At 43.7% G+C, this 18,933-nt stretch overlaps 2 protein-coding genes across 4 annotated transcripts in view; one reads left to right on the top strand and one right to left on the bottom strand.

The window, feature by feature from the left end:
• The window catches only part of PHAF1 (phagophore assembly factor 1), a 51,235-nt gene extending 44,592 nt beyond the window's left edge, over positions 1-6,643 (top strand). For all 3 annotated transcript variants that reach the window (XM_083370701.1, XM_083370699.1, XM_083370700.1), the window contains exons 14-17: positions 555-598; positions 989-1,047; positions 1,920-1,992; positions 3,991-6,643. In XM_083370701.1, coding sequence (XP_083226827.1) covers positions 555-598; positions 989-1,047; positions 1,920-1,992; positions 3,991-4,080 — 266 coding nt within the window. In that variant the 3' untranslated portion in view covers positions 4,081-6,643. The remainder of the gene's footprint in view (positions 1-554; positions 599-988; positions 1,048-1,919; positions 1,993-3,990) is intronic.
• Positions 6,644-10,109: 3,466 nt separating this feature from the next.
• On the bottom strand, positions 10,110-11,372 carry B3GNT9 (UDP-GlcNAc:betaGal beta-1,3-N-acetylglucosaminyltransferase 9; the record flags this gene model as incomplete). The annotated part of the gene is made up of 1 exon (XM_083370906.1): positions 10,110-11,372. Exon 1 carries the CDS (start codon positions 11,355-11,357, stop codon positions 10,110-10,112), a length of 1,248 nt encoding a protein of 415 aa, XP_083227032.1. The 5' UTR covers positions 11,358-11,372.
• Between the last annotated feature and the right edge of the window lie 7,561 nt (positions 11,373-18,933).

Here is an 18,933-nt window from a genome sequence, read left to right as displayed (position 1 = left end):
GATGGCTTTGAGGCTCCGCAGAGCCCCCAGCCAGGCCCCTCCCACCTGGTGGAGACCCAGCTGTGTGAGCCTGACAGCGTGGATGAAGATGACCCACAGCTGGCCCTGTTCAAGGACGCCCGACACAGGAGGCAGTCAAGTAGGAGTAAACAGAGGAAGGCAATGGGGCTTCTCGGAAGGAGGCAGAGAGAAGCCACGCCCTGAACTCTTTATAAGGGGAATGTGTGGGGAGGGCTGGTTTGCTGAAAGCAACCGCTCAGATAGTGTTTCAAAGCTCCGGTATCTTGGTTCGTGTCTTGTTTGTTTTTGTAATAAATTTGGCAGACGTATTCCAGCCTCTTGCCGTCTGTAAAGGGGTTGCCTTTTCTGCAAGGCCGGTAGCAGGCTGGTACAGAACACAGCCATGACCTGGATAACAGAATCTCCACAGACCTTCCTTTCTCGGCTCCAGACCAAACCCAGCTTATTGGTGTTTTATTAGGCGTTCGCTAGGAGGATTGTGGCCCTGACATGTAATCTTATAAAATGTTTGTTGTTTTTCTCCCCCAAACTAGAAAGCACCGAGTCACAGACGGAAACCTGCACAACCTATAGCAAGGTAAATCACAAAGAGGAGCTTCCTAGAACGGCCCTGACCTTTACAGGTGTTTTACCTGTTTTTTGTCCAGGTTAATAGGAGATGAGCTGAAAAAGACCATTTTCCAGGGGCTCTGGGAAAAATCTGGGGTTGATGGATTCATCCCAGGCTTACTTTGAGATATTTGCAGTTTTAAGTTTCCAGTAAGGCCCAAGAAAGAGCAGGCTTCATTAGGCCAGAAACAAGGCCTCCGCAAGGCTCTGGGGTCACCACCGGGAGACCATTTTGCAGCTCTTCCAAAATGGCGCCTGAATTCTGGGAGTGAGATGCACACAGAACCTTTTTTGCATTTGTTTTTAAATAAGTATATTCACAGAGAGCTTCATTCTCTCAATTTCCTTTTTTTCCTAGTGGGATAATATTCAAGAACTTCTTGGACATCCTGTGGAAAAACCCGTAGTTCTTCACAGGTAAAAAAAAAAAAGCATACCTGGCTAGCAAAATATGGGGAATAAAATCACAGCTCCGAAAATGATATTGAGGAGCTGAAAGGGGATCGATTCTAGATTATTTAGTACTGCTGCAGAATTCTGCTCAGCCTTCATTTGTGTCACGCAAAACTCATTGTCAGAACAGAATACAGAATATAGCTGGAAGGGACCTTGGAGGTCTTCTAGTCCAGCCCCCTGCTCAACCAGGAGACCCTATATAATTTGAGACAGGTGGGTGTCCAGTCTCTTCTTAAAAACCTCCAGTTATGGAGCACCTACAACTTCTGGAGGCAGGCTGTTCCACTGGTTAATTGTCTTCCCTGTTAGGAAGTTTCTCCTTAATTCCAGGTTGCTTCTCTCCTTGATTATTTTCCAGCCATTATTTCTTGTCTTGCCTTCTGGTGCTTTGGAGACTAAATTGACCCCCTCTTCTTTGTGGCAGCCCCTCAAATACTGGAAGACTGCTATCCTGTCACCCCTACTTCTTCTTTTCCACTAGACTGGCCATTCCCAATTCCTGCAACCGTTCTTCAACCATTGTAACTTTGAATGGTCACTAAATGAATGGGTTATAAGTTGAGGACTTCCTGTATTCTATCTTCACCATTATTTTGTTTGTTGAATAATATGATAGAATTTATTACTTGCTGAATAAGATGTAGCATAGCAAAGAATGTGACGCGTTTTCATTTCATAACGTCAGTTTGAGGCCAGCAAAACATACATTGCAAAATTGTGCCGCGTGTTGAAAAATCCAGGATTCCTAAAGGGGCGTGTTTTTTTTTTTTAACCTTAGCTGAGGTTTGCTTTTATACAACCGGTCAACATACCTGCTTCTCTCTTTCCTATAGGTCGTCCTCTCCCAACAACACAAATCCATTTGGGTCAACCTTTTGTTTCGGATTACAACGGATGATCTTTGAGGTTAGGAAAGCAGCCGTCAGTTGCGGTTGGGTTGGGTTGATATTATTGCTGTCCCTTTTTTAAAAACGGATTATTATTTTCTGTTGAGGTAAGAAGGGCCACGATGCCTACCGGATACATTTCCAAGTCTGTTGGTTCGTTTTGTTTGCTTATTCCACGGAGAGGCTGCCCAACTCCACGACCCTTGCAAACATTTAATGTGCTATTATCGTATTGAGATGTTTTGCTTTCTGATCCCATCCCTTTGGGCTAAAGTCGAAAGCAGATGCCTTGTTCTAGGATGGTATGTGTGAATGGCCTTGGGACACAGGGAAGAGACACACACTGATAGATAAGATAGCTAAGATAAGATAACCTTTATTGTCTTTTTTTTTTTTACTGTGGGCACAACGGCAGGCATCAAAAATGAAATTTAGTTGCCCGCTCTCAAAGTGGAAGACATACACGAGACACACCTAACCATACTATATACAACATACAGTATGTATAGATCCACACCCCTACATATACATAACAAATGAATATTAAATACTGTCCATCTGGAATATATAATGGAAGGAGGAAAGCTTGAGGGTTCACAAGGTTAATGCGGTATGGAATGAAACTGTGCCTGAATCCGAATCTTCTGCTGCGGATGCCACTGCCCACTCCCCTGGGGTCAGAAAAGAGGCAACGGAGCCCTCAGAAGTAACGTGGGCAGGTGAACAAATGTGTCCGCAGGGACCCTCCCTATTTTCGTGGTCTGCAAAGGCAACAGGGGAGAAACCTCCTCTCTTGACTTGCAAGATTTTGTTAATATAACCTTGCAATAAATTACAGATCATCTTCTGTTAATCAGGGTAATCGGTAATTTCCATGGCCAAGAGATGGGATTCGTGGTTGCCACCGTTAAGCAAGGATGGTGGGTCATTAGCAAGCAGCCCAGCTGGCGGGTGAGCGGCTGGAGTTGGGTGGGGGAGGGCCGAAGAAGGGCAGTTTGAGTGGGGTGGGGCCGAGGGCAGCTACTGCGGGCTGAGTTGTTAGCCATAGCCACTAATACGGGTAGTCCTTCACTTAACGACCACGATTGAGCCCAGAATTTTATGTCGCTAAGTGAGAAATGTGCTAAGTGAATTTTGTCCCCATTTTGTGACTTTTCTGGCCACAGTTGTCAAGTGAACCACCGCAGTTGTTCAGTTAGCAACACGGTTGTTAAGTGGCTTCCCCATTGACTTTGCGTGTCAGAAGGTCACAAGAGGGGACCACGTGATCCCCGGGGACAATGCGACCGTCGTAAATACGAACCGGTTATCAAGCATCCGAATGTAAATCATGTGACCGTGGGGATGCTGCAGCGGTCATAAGTGTGAAAAACGGTCATGAGTCATTGTCAGTGCCATTGGAACCTCAAAAGTCGCTAAATGAACTGTCGTAAGGTGAGGATTAGCTACATACCACTTCACACTGCTTTACAGCCCTCTCTAAGCGGTTTACAGATTCAGCCTTTCGCCTCCAACAATCTGGGTCCTCATTTGACCAAACTCGGAAGGATGGAAGGCTGAGTCAACCTTGAGCCAGTCAGGAGCAATTTAGTGGATCAATTTTGCAGCCTTCCTTGCTGTCTTTTCCATTGAGTTGCTTGTGAGAAGATGGCAGGGAAGCAGCAAGTGATGTTCACATGACCGTGAAACACTGGAACCATTATGAGCTGGTTATTAAGCACCCAGATTGCAGTGATGTAGCCTCAGGGATGCTAAGACAGCCAGAACTTCAAAGACTTGTATCCAAGTACCATCCTAACTTTGAACGAACAAATGATCATTAAACGGAGACTGCCTGTAGTTCGTCTGGGCACGCTTCCTGTCTGGACTACCTCACAGGACTGACGTCCCTTTCCATGGGGTTGGCTGAGCCACATCCTGCCCTGGGGATTCTGCTCTGGCCTTCAGCCGATGCCTTCTCTTGCTCCCAATCCCCTTGGCTGCCATTTTGAAGTTGTTGGCCGTCTTTTATTCGCAGGTGATGCAAAACAACCACATCGCGTCCGTCACCCTCTATGGCCCGGCCCGGCCCACCATCCAGAGCAAGACCTTGGATCTTCCCCAGTGAGCAATACCCATTGAGCATAATGCTACACAATTAGTTCAGCGTGCCTTGAGTTGCTGCCGCTTATCATATGGAAAAGCACGAAACGGTGGAGAGCATGTGTGGGTGTGTGTCTTTATGGGTGTGACACACACACAGAGAGAGAATGTGTGTGTGTACAAGAAAGCTTGGCCCTCGTCCTCTATGGATGGCAGAAGCCGGAAAGCCTCTGGAGCTGAACCTTGCGGGACTTGGAGCCAGTGGCAGAGGCACATCACACACACACACACACACACACACACACACACACACACAACTAGGCAGCACTACCATTAATCCTCTCTTCTCGCTTGGCCTCGGAAGATGCGGCATAAATGCAAACAGTTTGTGGCTTTGCCGAGTTGGACAAAGGAAGAGCTTCCGAAGAGCTCAACAAGAACTCCACAACTTAGAAGCACAAGTTTCTCGGCCTTGGGCATCTGCAAGCAGGTTTCTTTATATAGAGATAGATAGATGTATGTATATGTATTTTTCCCTCTCCTTTCTTTCTCCTCTGTGTGTTCCACGTATTCAGAATCGCGTTCCTGTGTTTTATTTTGCTTCTGAGGGGGGAAAAAAAGGAATAAGAGAGAGATATGGATGGATACAGACTCACACAGAGCTCATGTATAGGTATATATGTATGTATAGATATATATATATTCAGCAGCTTGGGATATCACACCAGGCTCGGCTCGCAGGAAGAGACAGGCCCACAATTTCAGTCGTTGGATGTTGGAAATAAGGCGCGAAGACTTGGCGGTCATATATATGTGTATATATATTTGCACTACATACACTTTAATTACTTGATAAGATCTTTACTAAGTGCTGGGCGTGAGTGGAGGCTGGGATAAGTGTTTGCCACACCTAAAACAGTGGAAGAGAATCCGATGCAATTTTTTTCTGCACTAACGCTTGGTACTTGATGCAATGAAGCAATTTTGTCTCCTGCCACGTTCAGTGAACTAAACCCCAGTTTATGGGGTTGGAGAGGAGGAACAAACCTCCAGTTAGATGATTCCTACGAATTATGCTCTTAGGAGGAGTTTGGATATCATTTTTTTTCCTTTGTATGCAAAACAGATAAATAATATGCATTCTCGGAAGAGGGATGTGGCTACCTTAACTGTCCGCAGTGTGACATGGATCTGATTGGAAAGTCTGATTTCCCGCTCCTTGTCTTGTAAACAAGTTTAGCGGGGAAATTAGCGCTATTCATACCAGATTCCTTTTTTGTCTCACATATATCCTGCTGAGATGAAATGGAAAACATGTCGCCTTAAAGCAGAGGAATTTTCCCAAGAGCTTTTTGAGGAACACCAATCCAGGAGGAGAAACTTCTGGGTGGTTTTACTTGTAGCAGAACGAGGACTGCCGCTTTTTTTGTGTTTTTAATTTAATGCCAAAATTTTAGCCAAAGAGGTCCTTAATCTAGTTTCAACATTTCTACGTGTATTAGATAGACATAGATAGGAAGAGTGATCAGTGTTGGGCAGGTCCACATCCTCCATCTGTGGCAGGGGAAAAATAATAATTTAGTGACTTCTAGTTAGTTATTTAACACTTGTTATTTCAAGAAGGTTTTAAGGGACGCATGTGATTCTTTTGCTGCTTTTTGTCTAAAAAAAAGTAAATAATAAATGGTCTTGCTTTTCTTTCGATCGCAACCCTTTTTACAACAGCAGAGAGAATTTAAAAAAAACTGCATAGAGAGGTTTATAATTTTATCCCATTTTTTAATATTTTGGTGTAGCAACTTGTGATATAAATTATAGATGATTTTGTGAGTTTTAAAACTGTGTGTAAATACAGATTTTTGTAAATACAAAAAAAAACATTTTGTAATTTTAATGCTGTGTACAGCGAAAGCGTGTATAAATTTATCCACAAATGAGGAATAGGGGATTTCAGAGTGTTAAAAAGTTATCAATCCTGGACCGGTAGCAGGATAAATGTTGTCTGGGTTTGCTGTAAATTTGTGTGTGAGTGTGTGTGTGTTTGTGTCCTTCCTTTTTGTCATTCAGTCCTCTACACACTGTTGGACTAATAAATAAATAAATCAAGGAAGCCTCATTGGGCTAACGGGAAAAAATGGTTTAGGATTTACCTTAATTCTTAAATGTTTCTCCAAATCTTGAACAGTTGCTTGCTGAGAAATTTTCTTTTCTTTTTATCTCGTGAATTTCTGTTTTCATAATTCCCCTGTAGATTCTCTGAAATGCATTAACATCTAGCATGTACATTAAGAGGACAAATAAACAAGACCCAGTTGCTGTGTTTGGTTACAGCGGCCGAGTCTGTGTACTTTGCAATCAATGAGTCGGTCTTTGATTTATCTTCCCATCTAGAACCTGCAGAGGTGATTACGGTAATCCTTTCAGAGTTACTTTGTAAAGTAGATTAGGTTGAGTAATATTTGCATAGTGCTCAAAGGTAAATTTCTTTAAGGCGAGGATTACTTTAATACATTCTGTAAGCTCGTGTGTTCCCTCTAAAGGCAGTCCTTGATTTGCAAGCATTCATTTAGCCCAGGGGTAGGCAACCTCAGCTCTTTTATGACTCATGGACTTCAACTTCCAGAATTCCTGAGCCAGCCATGCTGGCTCAGGAATTCTGGAAGTTGAAGTCCATGAGTCATAAAAGAGCCGAGGTTGCCTACCCCTGATTTAGCCTATGCAATAAATCACAATTCCAGTATGTTCCAAAATTTGAACGGTCAAGCTATTCTGCAAAGCACCTGAAGGCAGGACAAGAAGCAACGGATGGAAACTAACCAAAGAGAGAAGCAACCAGGAATTAAAGAGAAATTTCCTGACAGTTAGAAGAATTAGCCAGTGGAACAACCTGCCTCCAGAAACTGTGAATGCTCCAACACTGGAGGTTTTTAAGAAGAGACAGCCACTTGTCTGAAATGCTACATGAGCAGGGGGCTTGAAGTAGAAGACCTCTTAAGGTCTCTTCCAACTCTCTTCTTCTGTTAGATTGTACACCCTAAAGTACTACAAGTAGTCTTAAACTTAACAACGGTTTGTTTTGTGACTGCTCAAAATTACAACGGCACTGGGAAAAGTGACTTATGGCCATTTTTCTCACGGCCTTTGCAACCTCCCCGTGGTCAAGTGATCACAAATTAAGATGATTGGCCACTGGCTCATATTTATGACAGTTGCAGTGTCCTGGGATCATGTGACCCCTTTTTTTGTGACCTTCTGGCAAGCAAAGACAGTGCAGTGATTCACGTAACAACTGTGGCAGGAAAGATTGTAAAATGGGGCAAAATTCACTTTGTTGCTTTGTTCAGCAACAAAAATTTCGGGCTCTTTTGTGATCGTAAGTCAAGGAATACCTGTATTCATCTCTCTCTCTCTCTCTCTCTCTCTCTCTCTCTCTCTCTCTCTCTCTCTCTCTCTCTCTCTCTCTCTCTCTCTCTCTCTCTCTCTCTCTCTCTCTCTCTCTCTCTCTCTCTCTCACACACACACACACACACACACACACGCACATACACACACACCCCTGGAAGTTGCCCCAGTTGAGAAATGCTTTTCCAGAAGAAAGTAGTGGCATACATGCATGAAGTCACAAGAAAAGGATCAAAAAAAATTATTTAAAAATGGAAAACATATTTTGCCTTCAGGTTCAGAACCTGGCAGACCTGATGCCAATGTGCTATTATTATTCCCTTTTCAATTTTATATCTGTCCTATAACTTAAAATCTGGACAAGCATTTGATTGGGATGGCATAAGGTCTTCTGCCTTGAGCAGCGGGCAGGACTAGATGACCTCCAAGGTCCCTTCCAGCCCTATGATTCTATGTTTTCTGTGTTCCCAATGTTTCTGCCTTCCTAAGTGATCACCATGCACCAAGTTGTAGTATGGCTTGTTTGCTTCGGTGCCCAGGTTGGTAATAAGCCCGGCTGTGTGAACTGAATATAAGTACTAAGAGCCGTAAAGGATTAATTGAAGGGATTTTGAAGTACAGAGGAAAATAAAATTCTTACTTCTTGCACGTACTGTACTGAAGTGCGAGTAGTTGGATAGGCTAGCCATGAAAAGAGGAAAATGTTTTTTCCCCCTCTCTTAATATTTATTTCTCTGGAGAAATGCTCTCTATCAGCACAACACAATTATAGTCTTGTCTGTTCTGTCTTAATTTGAAACAGATTTCCCACCCCGCCCCCGTGGTAAAATCATGAGATGACGTGATCTGACTTGCAAACACTGATTTTAACGTTCTGTCTTTTTCTTTTTCCTTCCTCTTTGCTGTTTCTAACCTCTTCCCCCCCCCCGCCCCTCTCCCCCCCAAAAGCCTGGTCAACTCAGGTTTTCCATGCCCTAACTTGGAAACTTCTTTTAAAGTTTTCCCCCTTTTCGTTAAATGCAAATCAAAGCAAAAAAAAATCATATTTCTTGAAGGAGTCTGATCAGAGAGATCTGGAAAAATAAACAAGAGTGTAATGATTTCTTCCAGAGTAATTTAATTCTCATTCTTCCCCACCCCCCTCTCTCTCTGTCTCTCTCTCTCTCTCTCACACACACACACACACAGTCAATTTGAACAGTATTTATTAGGTCATTTTTAAAAAGCTCCCATCTTCGGGAACAAATTGAGGAAGGAAGAAAGATTATTATTTTTCTTTAGTTATATGCTGCCGAGTCCCAGAAGGCTCCAGGCAATCAACAACCGCATCATAAATTTAAAATAATCTATTAAAAAAGAAACCACAATACATTAAAATGCCAATCAAAAATAAATAAATAAATAAAATCGGCAAAACCTAACGAACACCTGCTTGCAGCCTCACTGCCACTGATCTTTTCCTGTGCTGGGCAAAACAAATGGGAGTTTGGTGTAATGGTTAGGACACTAAGCTAGAGACCCTGAGACTTGAGTTCGAGTGTCACCTGAGGCACAAAGCCAGCTTGGTGTCAATTTCTCCCGGGCTCAGGAAAGAGGCAGTGGCAAACCACTTCCAAAATCTTGCCAAGAAAACTGCAAAGAATTAAGGCACTCACGACTGTAGGAGGGGCATAGCCAGCCCAGTTTTTTTTTGGGGGGGGGAGGAAGTGGCTATTGAAAACTACTGCAAAGCGATTGTAGGATTTTTGTTGAATTTTTGTTCCGTCTGCTGTGCACCCTCATCGTGCCCCCCTCCCAACATGATAAATAACCTCCATTAAAAATGTTGCTTTTCCTGGTGAAATAAGTTGGGAATTTTTTCTTGGTTTTGCAGCATGCAGAACTGGCCAAGGAAGCTGATCTAGAGCTGGATCTAGATTTGACCACTGCTGAAAACTCAAGATGGTCAGTTAAAGTAGGGTTTTAGACCATCACTGTCCCTTCCTTCCTTCCTTCCTTCCTTCCTTCCTTCCTTCCTCCTTCCTTCCCTCTTTCTTTCCTTCCTTCCTTCCTTCCTTCCTTCCTTCCTTCCTTCCTTCCGTCAAAAGATGCCTGCATAACACTGGATCTTTTTCCCAAGCACAGCATTGCAAGCTTATCAAATAAATTACATTGGACACCATAAATTTCTACAGGTAGTCCTTGACTTACAACAGTTTGTTAACTAGCCAGTGTGTTGGGTAAAAAAAATGACCAAACAAGCGCAGTTTGTGATTATTTTTTTAAGATGACCATGTCTTTAAGAATCAGCAGAAGGACTTCTTATTAAGAAAACTACTTGGGGAAGAACTGCACAGGTGAATTCATATTACTAGGTGGTTTCATGTCTGGCATTGGCTATAAAAGATGAACTGAGATGCTTGTATTTCAACTATCTCACCCTACGAAAGCTATACTAGCCCTGAAGTTCACCTTCAACAGAACTGAAGTAGTCAGTTGAAGACCTAACATCTGCCTTCGAGCAACATGATAAGCTTGATTAATCTTGGTTAATTGGTTTGTGGGTTTAGCCCATGGTTTCTGCTTGGTTTCTGGTTCAGTGTATTGGGTGGACCCTGAAAAAAGGATAATTCAGCATCCTTGCGTGAGCCCAGCCATGGTTCCCACCAACCCTCAGGCAGCATAATTTTTGGCAGTGTCTTTAATTTTCTTCTTCCATCGGAAAGCTTTCCTTATCTGCTTGTTTTGGGTGCAAGAGAGCCGTGGGTTGTGGAGGAGATTCCACATTAGCCAGACTTCGGCTATCTTCAGACCATGGACTACCATGAGATCTTTGTAGAAACAGGGATCAAAAGTCTGCAGGTTGGGAGCTGCTGAAGGTTTGGGTATTCCAAAAGTCTTGAACCCTTCGTGCAAGACGGGCTTCAGCTTGATCCGCTGCAAGCACATGCCCAGAAAGACATCATCAATTGGGAAGAGTTCCACTTGGGTGCAAGCTTGAGCAAGTTTCTTCAAGGTGCTGATGGACAACAGGAACCCACCACCCCCGGCATAGGCTGGGTACATACCTAGCCCATACATTGTTTCCGGAATATAATATTTGCTTTTTCGGATTCGGATCGGTTGTGCGTTGTAGATGATGTCCCCAACAAAGAGGTCCTCGGAAGGATTGCAGCTTGTCAAGAAGTTGACGATGTTTTCCATGTTGACAAAAACATCCGCATCACCTTTGAATATGAACTTGGTCCTGGAGCAAAATTCATCAGCCCAGCTTAGGAAATGGATCTCTTTCAAGGTCAAGTTGAAGAAGGTATCCATGAAGTCCCAGAGTAAAATGTCCCGATACAACTGGCTCTCTTGCTGGACCAGAGTTTCCCACGTGGGCAGTGCCGTCTTGTTCTTTGGAATTCCTAGGAGGAAAACTCTTTGGACCTGCATCCCGTTCACTAGGCCTTCTCTCCCCCATGTTTTGCGTACAATCTCACGGTGGTCGAACTCCTCAACCAGCGATTTTATGGCAACGAGCAAAAAAGGCCTTTCTGAGCTTCTCATGCACTTCTTTGGCTGATTAATGAGAAGGTTGAATTTCCTGTTGTCCTTATTCCTTAGGTAAAGTCTAAAATCAAAGGTGGAATGAGTCAGGGGGGCTGGATTGGTGACTGGGTCTTCCTCAGTTTCCAACTTGGCATCCTTCATAGGCGAGATAATTTTTGGCTCCGATGCGTAACTCTGCGCGTTCGGCTCTTTCTGGAAAACGGGAACGCGGGAATCCCTGTGAGATGCGGTTGAAGTCTTCTTCTGGCCTTCTACTTGTTCTTCTCTGTTGGACGTGGGGCCCAGTTGGGAGTAGAGCATGGTGAAGAGGGCTACCACCAGACAAAGTGTACAGATAGCATCGCTCTTGAGTTGAACTCTCATCATTTCCAGTAATTTCAAAGAAATATCCCAATGTAGTCCTAGGAGAAATCTTTGCTGGCAAGGTCCATCTGCAAATACAGACACTGTAGGTTAGTACAAGCTTTGCAACATCATTCAGAATCTCAGAAATGTCCTCCACTCAGAACAGGGATATTAACCAGCTCATGGAGGATGTTCCTGCTACCATGTTTTTTTTCCCCAAAACCAGTGGGGGTTCTTTTGTTTGTGTTTTTTAAAGTGGTGTAGCCATATAATAAAATTGGAAGAGGGTAGAGTGTTTTTTTTTCTCCTGCATATATTTTAATTCTGGAACCTTTAGGGCTATTCTGTGCCAAATTGTAATTTTTAATGTGACAGAAGAGGAGGAAATAATGGCTTGCCAGTTGTTGAATAATTGTGTCAATTTACCAAAATAAATATAATTTAAACCTGATCAAGGTTTTGCTTAGGCTTTTAGAAACTGGAAACACTTTAGGAAAACAATGAATAAATTTTATTCTGGCCTTGCTTCTTTTTCTTTGTGGTTTCTGGCATACTCAACAGAACTCAATTTTAAATTTAAATTATCAATTCAGGAATGCAAAGATGCTGAACAACCACTAGGTGGCAGCCAAGGATTGCAGATTTCTTCTCTCTTTGCCACCCTCTGTTGCTTGACTATATTTCTGCAGCCTAACTCTTAAGTACCCACATCTTTTCATAAAGTATATTGTACACTCCTAGGAAGGTGGCAGCAGGTAGCTGATCTGAAAAACTAAGTAAGTTTAGACCTGATTAATATTTGGAGGGCAGCCACCAAAAATTCTTGGAGCTAGAGGGTCAAATGGAAGTCAAAGAACATCCCACAGAAATGCAAATTAATTATTGATGTCAAGAAAATAACATGGATGAATAACAGAGTTGGAAGGGACACCTTGGAGATGTTCTAGATCTAATCCAACCCCCTGCTCAAGAAAGAGGCCCTATATCATTTTTTTCTTTATTTTTATTTTTATTTAAATTATTCATCAAACAAAAATTACAAATTCAAATGAGCAAAATGAAAAAAACTAAAACGTGACAGGGACAATAAGCACGCTAGTGCACTTACGCACACATCCCCTTAGGGACTTCTTAAATATTGGTTGATGTCCACAGAAGTTAAGTTGGAGTTAAAACTGTGAAAGTTAATACCCATTCAAGACAAGCGACTATCCAGTCTCTTCTTAAAAGCTTCCAATGATGGAGCACCCACCGCTTCTGAAGACAAGCCATTCCACTGCTTAATTGTTTATCACTGTTAGGAAGTTCCTCTGAATTCCAGGTTGCTTCTCTCCTTGATTAGTTTCCACTTATTGTTTCTTGCCCTGCCTTCTTCTGCTTTGGAGAAGTAGGTTGACCCTTCCTCTTCTTTGGGTCAGCCCCTCAAATACTGGAAGACTGCTATCATATCACTCCGGTCCTTCTTTTATCTAGACTAGACATACCCAATTCCTGCAACCCTTCTTCAAATGTTTTAGCCTCTAGCTCCCTAATCATCTTTGCTGCTTTTCTCTGCACTCATTCCGGAGTCTCAACATCTTTTTTATATTGTGGTGACCAAAACTGGATGCCTTATTCCAAGTGTGATCTTGAATTTGAGATTGCCAAAGTCAAGCATTGACTTAGCGTCTTGACTTTTAGAGGACACGTAAAAACTTTACTTGCTCATTTCTGTAGTATCTTCTGGGTCCACCCAACAAACTGAGGCCCACCCTTTGGACTCAACCGCTGCTCAACATGCTGTGCTGTTTCATGAAAGAAAACTATTCTGAATATGATCGTATAACTTTTCCCAGTCCAGGCAGAGAATTTAATGCACGGTACATGATTTGTTCAGCTGATAGCAAGGCCCAGAAATGTTGAATCCTGGATTTCAGTGTGGAGCTGGCTCGACTTAAGGTTCAGGATACAAACGACAACTTTGGATGTGAGTCTTGGCCCTCTTTGCGGCTTAAGTCAATAAACTCAGGCCTTGGAACCCATTTTTGTGAGAAGACACTCCAATGTTTCCATGATTTAACAGATTTTGCTGGCTAGCATCCAGCAACCCCTGGATGCTGTCAGCAACAACGTCTCTCCCATGGCCAAGACCACCTTTAAAGTATCAGAACAAAGGCCAACAAAGAGAAAGAGAAGACGTTTCTAACTGGGAATCTTGTTAGGAAAGCGACTCAGGAACCATTTTCTTGATTCATCGTAGATTTGGTTGAAACCTGATGCTAAACTAATCACCATTAGAGGAACACGCCTATAACAAAATAACAAGAGTTGGGAGGGACCTTGGAGGTCTTCTAGTCCAACTCCCAAGTCAAGCAGGAGACCCTATACCTGTGGTGGCGAACCTATGGCACGTGTGCCACAGGTGGCACGCAGAGCCCTCTCTGTGGGCACACGTGCCGTCACCCCAGTCCTAGGCCTTCAGCTGGGTTTTATAAAACCTTTTCGCTTTAGGCCTCTGTCGCCATGGGCAAAAAAAAAAGTTCAATCAACCAATTAATTTCAACTTCTTGCGGGGGAAAAAAAAGATCTCGCAAAGTTGGAATTGATTGATTGAACTTTTTAGTCCCACCCAGTCTGCCATTACCACCGCAGCCACGCCCACCCAATTGGCCACACCCACCCAATAGACCACACCCACCCAGCACCCGACAATACACATTGGGTTGCATTTTGGGCATTCATTCTCTAAAAGGTTTGCCATCACTGCCCTATGCCATTCTAGATTAAGTAGCTGTCCAGTCTCTTTTTAAATGTGATGAAGCTCCAGTGATGAAGCACCCACAAGTTCTGGAGGTAAATCATTTCACTGATTAAATTGTTCTCGTTGTCAGGAAATTTCTCTCCTTGATTAGTTTCCATCCATTGTTTCTTGCCCTGCCTTCAGGTGCTTTGGAGAATACTTTGACCCCCCTCTTCTCTGTGGCAGCCCCTCAAATACTGGGATACTACTATCATGTCACCCCTGGTCCTTCTTTTCTCTGGACTAGCTATACCCAATCCCTGCACCTCTTCTTCATGTGTGTTAGTCTCATCTTAGTTGCTCTTCTCTGCACTCTTTCCAACCTCTCAATATCTTTTTTTTATAATGTGACCCAAACTGGATTGCATCAACTCTTTTGGCTGCTGTTGCACCCTGCTGGCTCATACTTAAGTGATTGTCCACTAAGACTCTTTAAGATCCCTCTCGTTGCTTTTGAGTCATGTTTCATCTAATCTGTACCTGTACGTTTGGTTTTTCCTGCCTCAGTGTAAAACCTTACTTTTCTCGCCGTCGAATTTTATTTTGCTCAATAGGGCCCCGTGTTCAAGTCTGTTGGGATCCATTTGAATCCTGAGCCTATCATCTGGGGTGTTGGCTATTCCTCCCAGCTTGGTGTCATCTGCAAACTTGATGAGCGCTTCAGGTGAAAGCCAGATTAGCGCTCGGAACGTTCTCCAACACATTTTGCAACAGGCCCCTTCCCAAAAGGCCTTTTTACACCCCCCCCCCTTTTTAAAAGGACAAGAATGAAGAAGGGGAGACTTAACGTTTCACGTCACATATTAAAACAATCAAGGGAGGGACAGCTCATCTAGCATATGGCCGAATGGCCCGGCGAGCATCTGATGCAACTTTAAAGTGATCTGGATCTGGGCTGATTATGCAAAACAGGAAGCCAAGTTCATGCAGAGTTTGAAAAACAAACTGTGCCCCTTCCCTCATTTTCTGGCTGTTTTCAATCAAAGCTCATTAAGGAAGGGATAAGAGAGAAGAGAGCCAGAGTCGGTTCCGAATGTCTTCAGTTGGAATTCTGCCTTGAGTTTCCAAACATAATAGCTTCCAAAACGATACCCACAAATAGCCAAAAAAAAGCAAACCACCCAAAAACAAAGCCCCTGCGTAAAACTAAAGTTGCCACAGGAGCTGAACCACAAAGTTAGGAAAGACCCAATCTGGGTCGGTCACTGGGATCACAGGCTTTGTCTTCTGAGCTTTCAGGATCGGAATTTCTCTGTGTGCTTTGGGCTGTTCTGTGTGTGGTATTTATATGGTACCTGTTGTGTGTATCTTTTTAGATGTAGATTGGTGTGTTGGTGGCTGGCTAGTAAGTCCTTGGCTGTCGTTTCCTTGTGCTGCCAAGCCTTTGCCTTCTAGGTACATGGCAGGCTGGGAGTAAATCAGCATTCCTGTTGACTGAGGAGGGGGCAGTTTCCCAGGCTTCATCCACTTCCCTGGCTGTTTTTGTGCCTGCTCGTCCAACAATCTTGGTAGCTGCCAAATTGAATAGGTGTCCTTGTTCGTTGCAATGTGAGGCTACCAATGACTTCAAGTTTCCTCGTCTGACCGCTCACTTGTGTTCTTGCAATCTGGTGGTCAGCTTCCTCCCCATCTGTCCTACATAGTCACAGGGGCAATCCATGCAGGGGATCTGGTAGATTACATTGGAAGTATCTCCCAGCTCCAAGCGATCTTTACAGGGCATAATCTGTCCTCGTATGGTAACCCCTGTCATGTCTCCGTCGGAGCCTGAATCTGCTGAGGAAAATGAGCTGGAACAGGACTCTATGGAGGTCGAGGGAGAGATGTCTGTGGCTTCAGAGGAATGTGGGCAAGAGCAGGCCGAGGCAGGCCAGGGCCTTTTAGGATTGGGACAGGATGAACAGGAGAGACAGAGCTCAGGCAGTAAGCAAGGGCCACCCCCTCCTGATCCTAGAGCATGGAGAGAAGGAGGGAACAATGCAGGCAGGCTCAACTACTCTGGAGGAGAGCGCCCTGCCCTTCTCCACAAGGCACACCTGGAGACTGAGATTTAAGGAGATGCTGTGGGGAGGGGCATTTGTCGGGAACAAACGCTGATTCCCTGGAGTTTTGAGTGTTGTTGCTGATCTTGGAAACAACTCTCTGATCTCTTGTTCAGTGTTGTGATTTCTGCTTGGAAACCCAGAAAGTCTGACCATCGGACTGGCTGACAAACTTGATTTGGGTTCAAAGACCTCGGATTGTATTTTGGCTTCTCTTCTGGAACTGCTCAGGCAAGCTTGTGTTTCCACAGACTCATTAGATTTTGGATGTATGTTTCATTCCTTGTTATCTATGTGGCCTTGAGTAAATTACTCTTCTAATCAGACTGTATGTGAAACTACTTGCAGCCAGAGGTGGCTGTGTTACTCTGTTCTGGGGCTTGCCAGAAACATGGGAGCATTTGGGGAAAATTTGGAGCAATTAAAGGGCGGTTTGAATTGCCAGCTGACTGCGTTGCCTCTGTGCCGTGCCCTGGATCATCATACCCCTGGGCGGTGTGTGATGCCCACTTGCAGATCCCGGAAGCTGCGTTCTGCTGCTTCCAAAGTGTTTTTGATGTATGGCAGGGTGTGCCATGTGGTTAGTCTTTGCACCTCGTTTCTTCCTTTCTCTCCTCACCATGTTGCGCAGACATCTTTTGACTAATGATTGTGGGTACCCGCTTTTGACACGCTTTTGAAATTCCAAAGCCGGCTACCATCAGCCCAGGGTGGCCAACTGCTAAGTCGAGGCGGCCTTGCAATGGAGGATTGTCCTCTGTGAGCAGGGCTGGGTGGCCGCCAGCGTAACGGAGACGGTTCCCTCAAGCTGGAGATTCGTGTCAGAGGTCCTTGGCTCTGAGGCTCGAGTCTATTGTTCGTTTCTCCATGTTTAGCCTAACAAAGCAAATTCCTTCTGATGTTTGGCTTGGGAAGGAGCCAGATTCTGCTGAATATGCATGTTTAAGAGATGCCATTTTGTTTGCTGCCTCCGTGAGGAAGAAACACAGTGCAAAGAATACCACTTCGGACACGCACTGATTTACTGCCGTTCCCTATTTACCAGTGGGGGGGGGGGAAAAAGTACGATAGGTTGGGGGGAAAAAACAAAACCTCTAGCCATATAAGGGCCTGGCTATTTTCTTTTTCAACATTCCTGAAACGCTGTGCCAAGCCAATGGTCTCTACAGCTTCTCTATATATATTACAAAAAGAGGGAAGGAGTGTTGTTTAAATTCTGCACCAGACTTTCGACATTTGAAGCATAGGGATCCAACCCAGGAAAAGTTAAAAGGTGCTTATTCTCTTCAAAGACCCTCTAATATCCCCTTATTTCTTGGAGCAAAAGGCTTGGCCCTCCTTCAGTGGCTCCGTTGGCATAAAACACTCAAGCCAGCTTGTTAAAAGACCTGGTGAGTTGCACTCACATCGTAGTTTGTTAGCACCTTCGGCAAACCCAGAAGGCTGTACTGGTTAATGTATGGTTTGATTAATGCCCAAACCCAGAAACTTAAGTCAAATACAGATAGTCCTCCCCAGTGCTTTTTTTGTAAAAGAAAAAGGTGCCGGAACTCACAGATGTCATACAACCCGCCTTGCCTACCCTACAAGGTTCCATTCAAAAAAAGGTGCCGGAACTCCATTCTGAGCGTTCTATGAGAAAAAAAGCCCTGGTCCTCGACTTACACCACTTCATTTAGTGACCATTCAAAATTACAACAGCCCTGAAAATAGTGACTTACGACCGTTTTTCACACTTAACCACCATTACAGCATTCCCGTCGCCATGTGATCAAATTCAAACATTGGCAACTGGCACGTCTTTATTATGCAGTCTCCCGGGATCATGCGATCACTTTGGGGGACCTTCAGACAAGCAAAGTCAACAGGGAAGTCAGATTTCCTCAACAACCATGCTACCAACTTATCAACTGTGGTGATTCACTTAAAAACTGTGACCGAAAACGTGGTAAAATGGGGCAAACTTCACTCTGCAGCTGACCTGCTTAGCAACAAAAAGCTTTTGGCTCAGTTGTAATAAACTCAGTCATAAGTTTATTTAAGGAACCGATTGATAGCATTTTATGATCACGATAAATATTCGGCACACGCGGAACCGTCTACTTAGCAGGCTGCAGAGCCAAGCAAAGAATTCAGCAGAGATTCCAGAACGAGGAATTCGCACGACTCTTTTGCAAGTCTTCGCCCTTTGCAAGTCTACCTTTGGTCAAGTCCAATGGAGGTTCAGACGGGTGTGTGGGGCTACACTCTGAAAGCTCAATCCGATACAACCGAGTTGAAAAACAGTTGACTCGGTGATGACTTGGGACAGATAGGATGGTGTCATTTTCTATGCGTGGATTGCAATAACGGCTTGTCAACCAAGAGTTTTGAAACTGAAAGTTTGCTCTCTTTATTATTCTCCTTCCTGTTAACTACTTTTGTCATTAATATAACATACAGAAGGCAGGTCAGTCATTTGCAAATAGATTTGAGTAGTTTAAAAATTTTGGGAGGGCCTCTTTCGCAAGGGGTGGTAATTAAGGTTGTAGTAATATATTGATCAGCATTCAGCTAGAGAGGATAATATGTGCATAATGTGGTGTGGGGTTTTTTTGATGCACCTTTTTTAATGCTTTGTTTTTGTGTTTTGTGTTGTTTTCTTTTTGGTCTTGGATTTTTTTTTTTGAGTTTTGTCTTTTGTCTTTTAACTTTGTTTTGAATAAAGTATATATGTATGTATGTATGTATGTGTGTGTGTGTGTGTGTGTATGTATATATATATATATGTGTGTGT

The sequence above is a fragment of the Vipera ursinii genome (genome assembly GCF_947247035.1).
Source record: "Vipera ursinii genome assembly, chromosome: 10".
Lineage (NCBI taxonomy): Eukaryota > Metazoa > Chordata > Lepidosauria > Squamata > Viperidae > Vipera > Vipera ursinii.
This window is presented reverse-complemented; position numbering and strand designations above follow the sequence as displayed.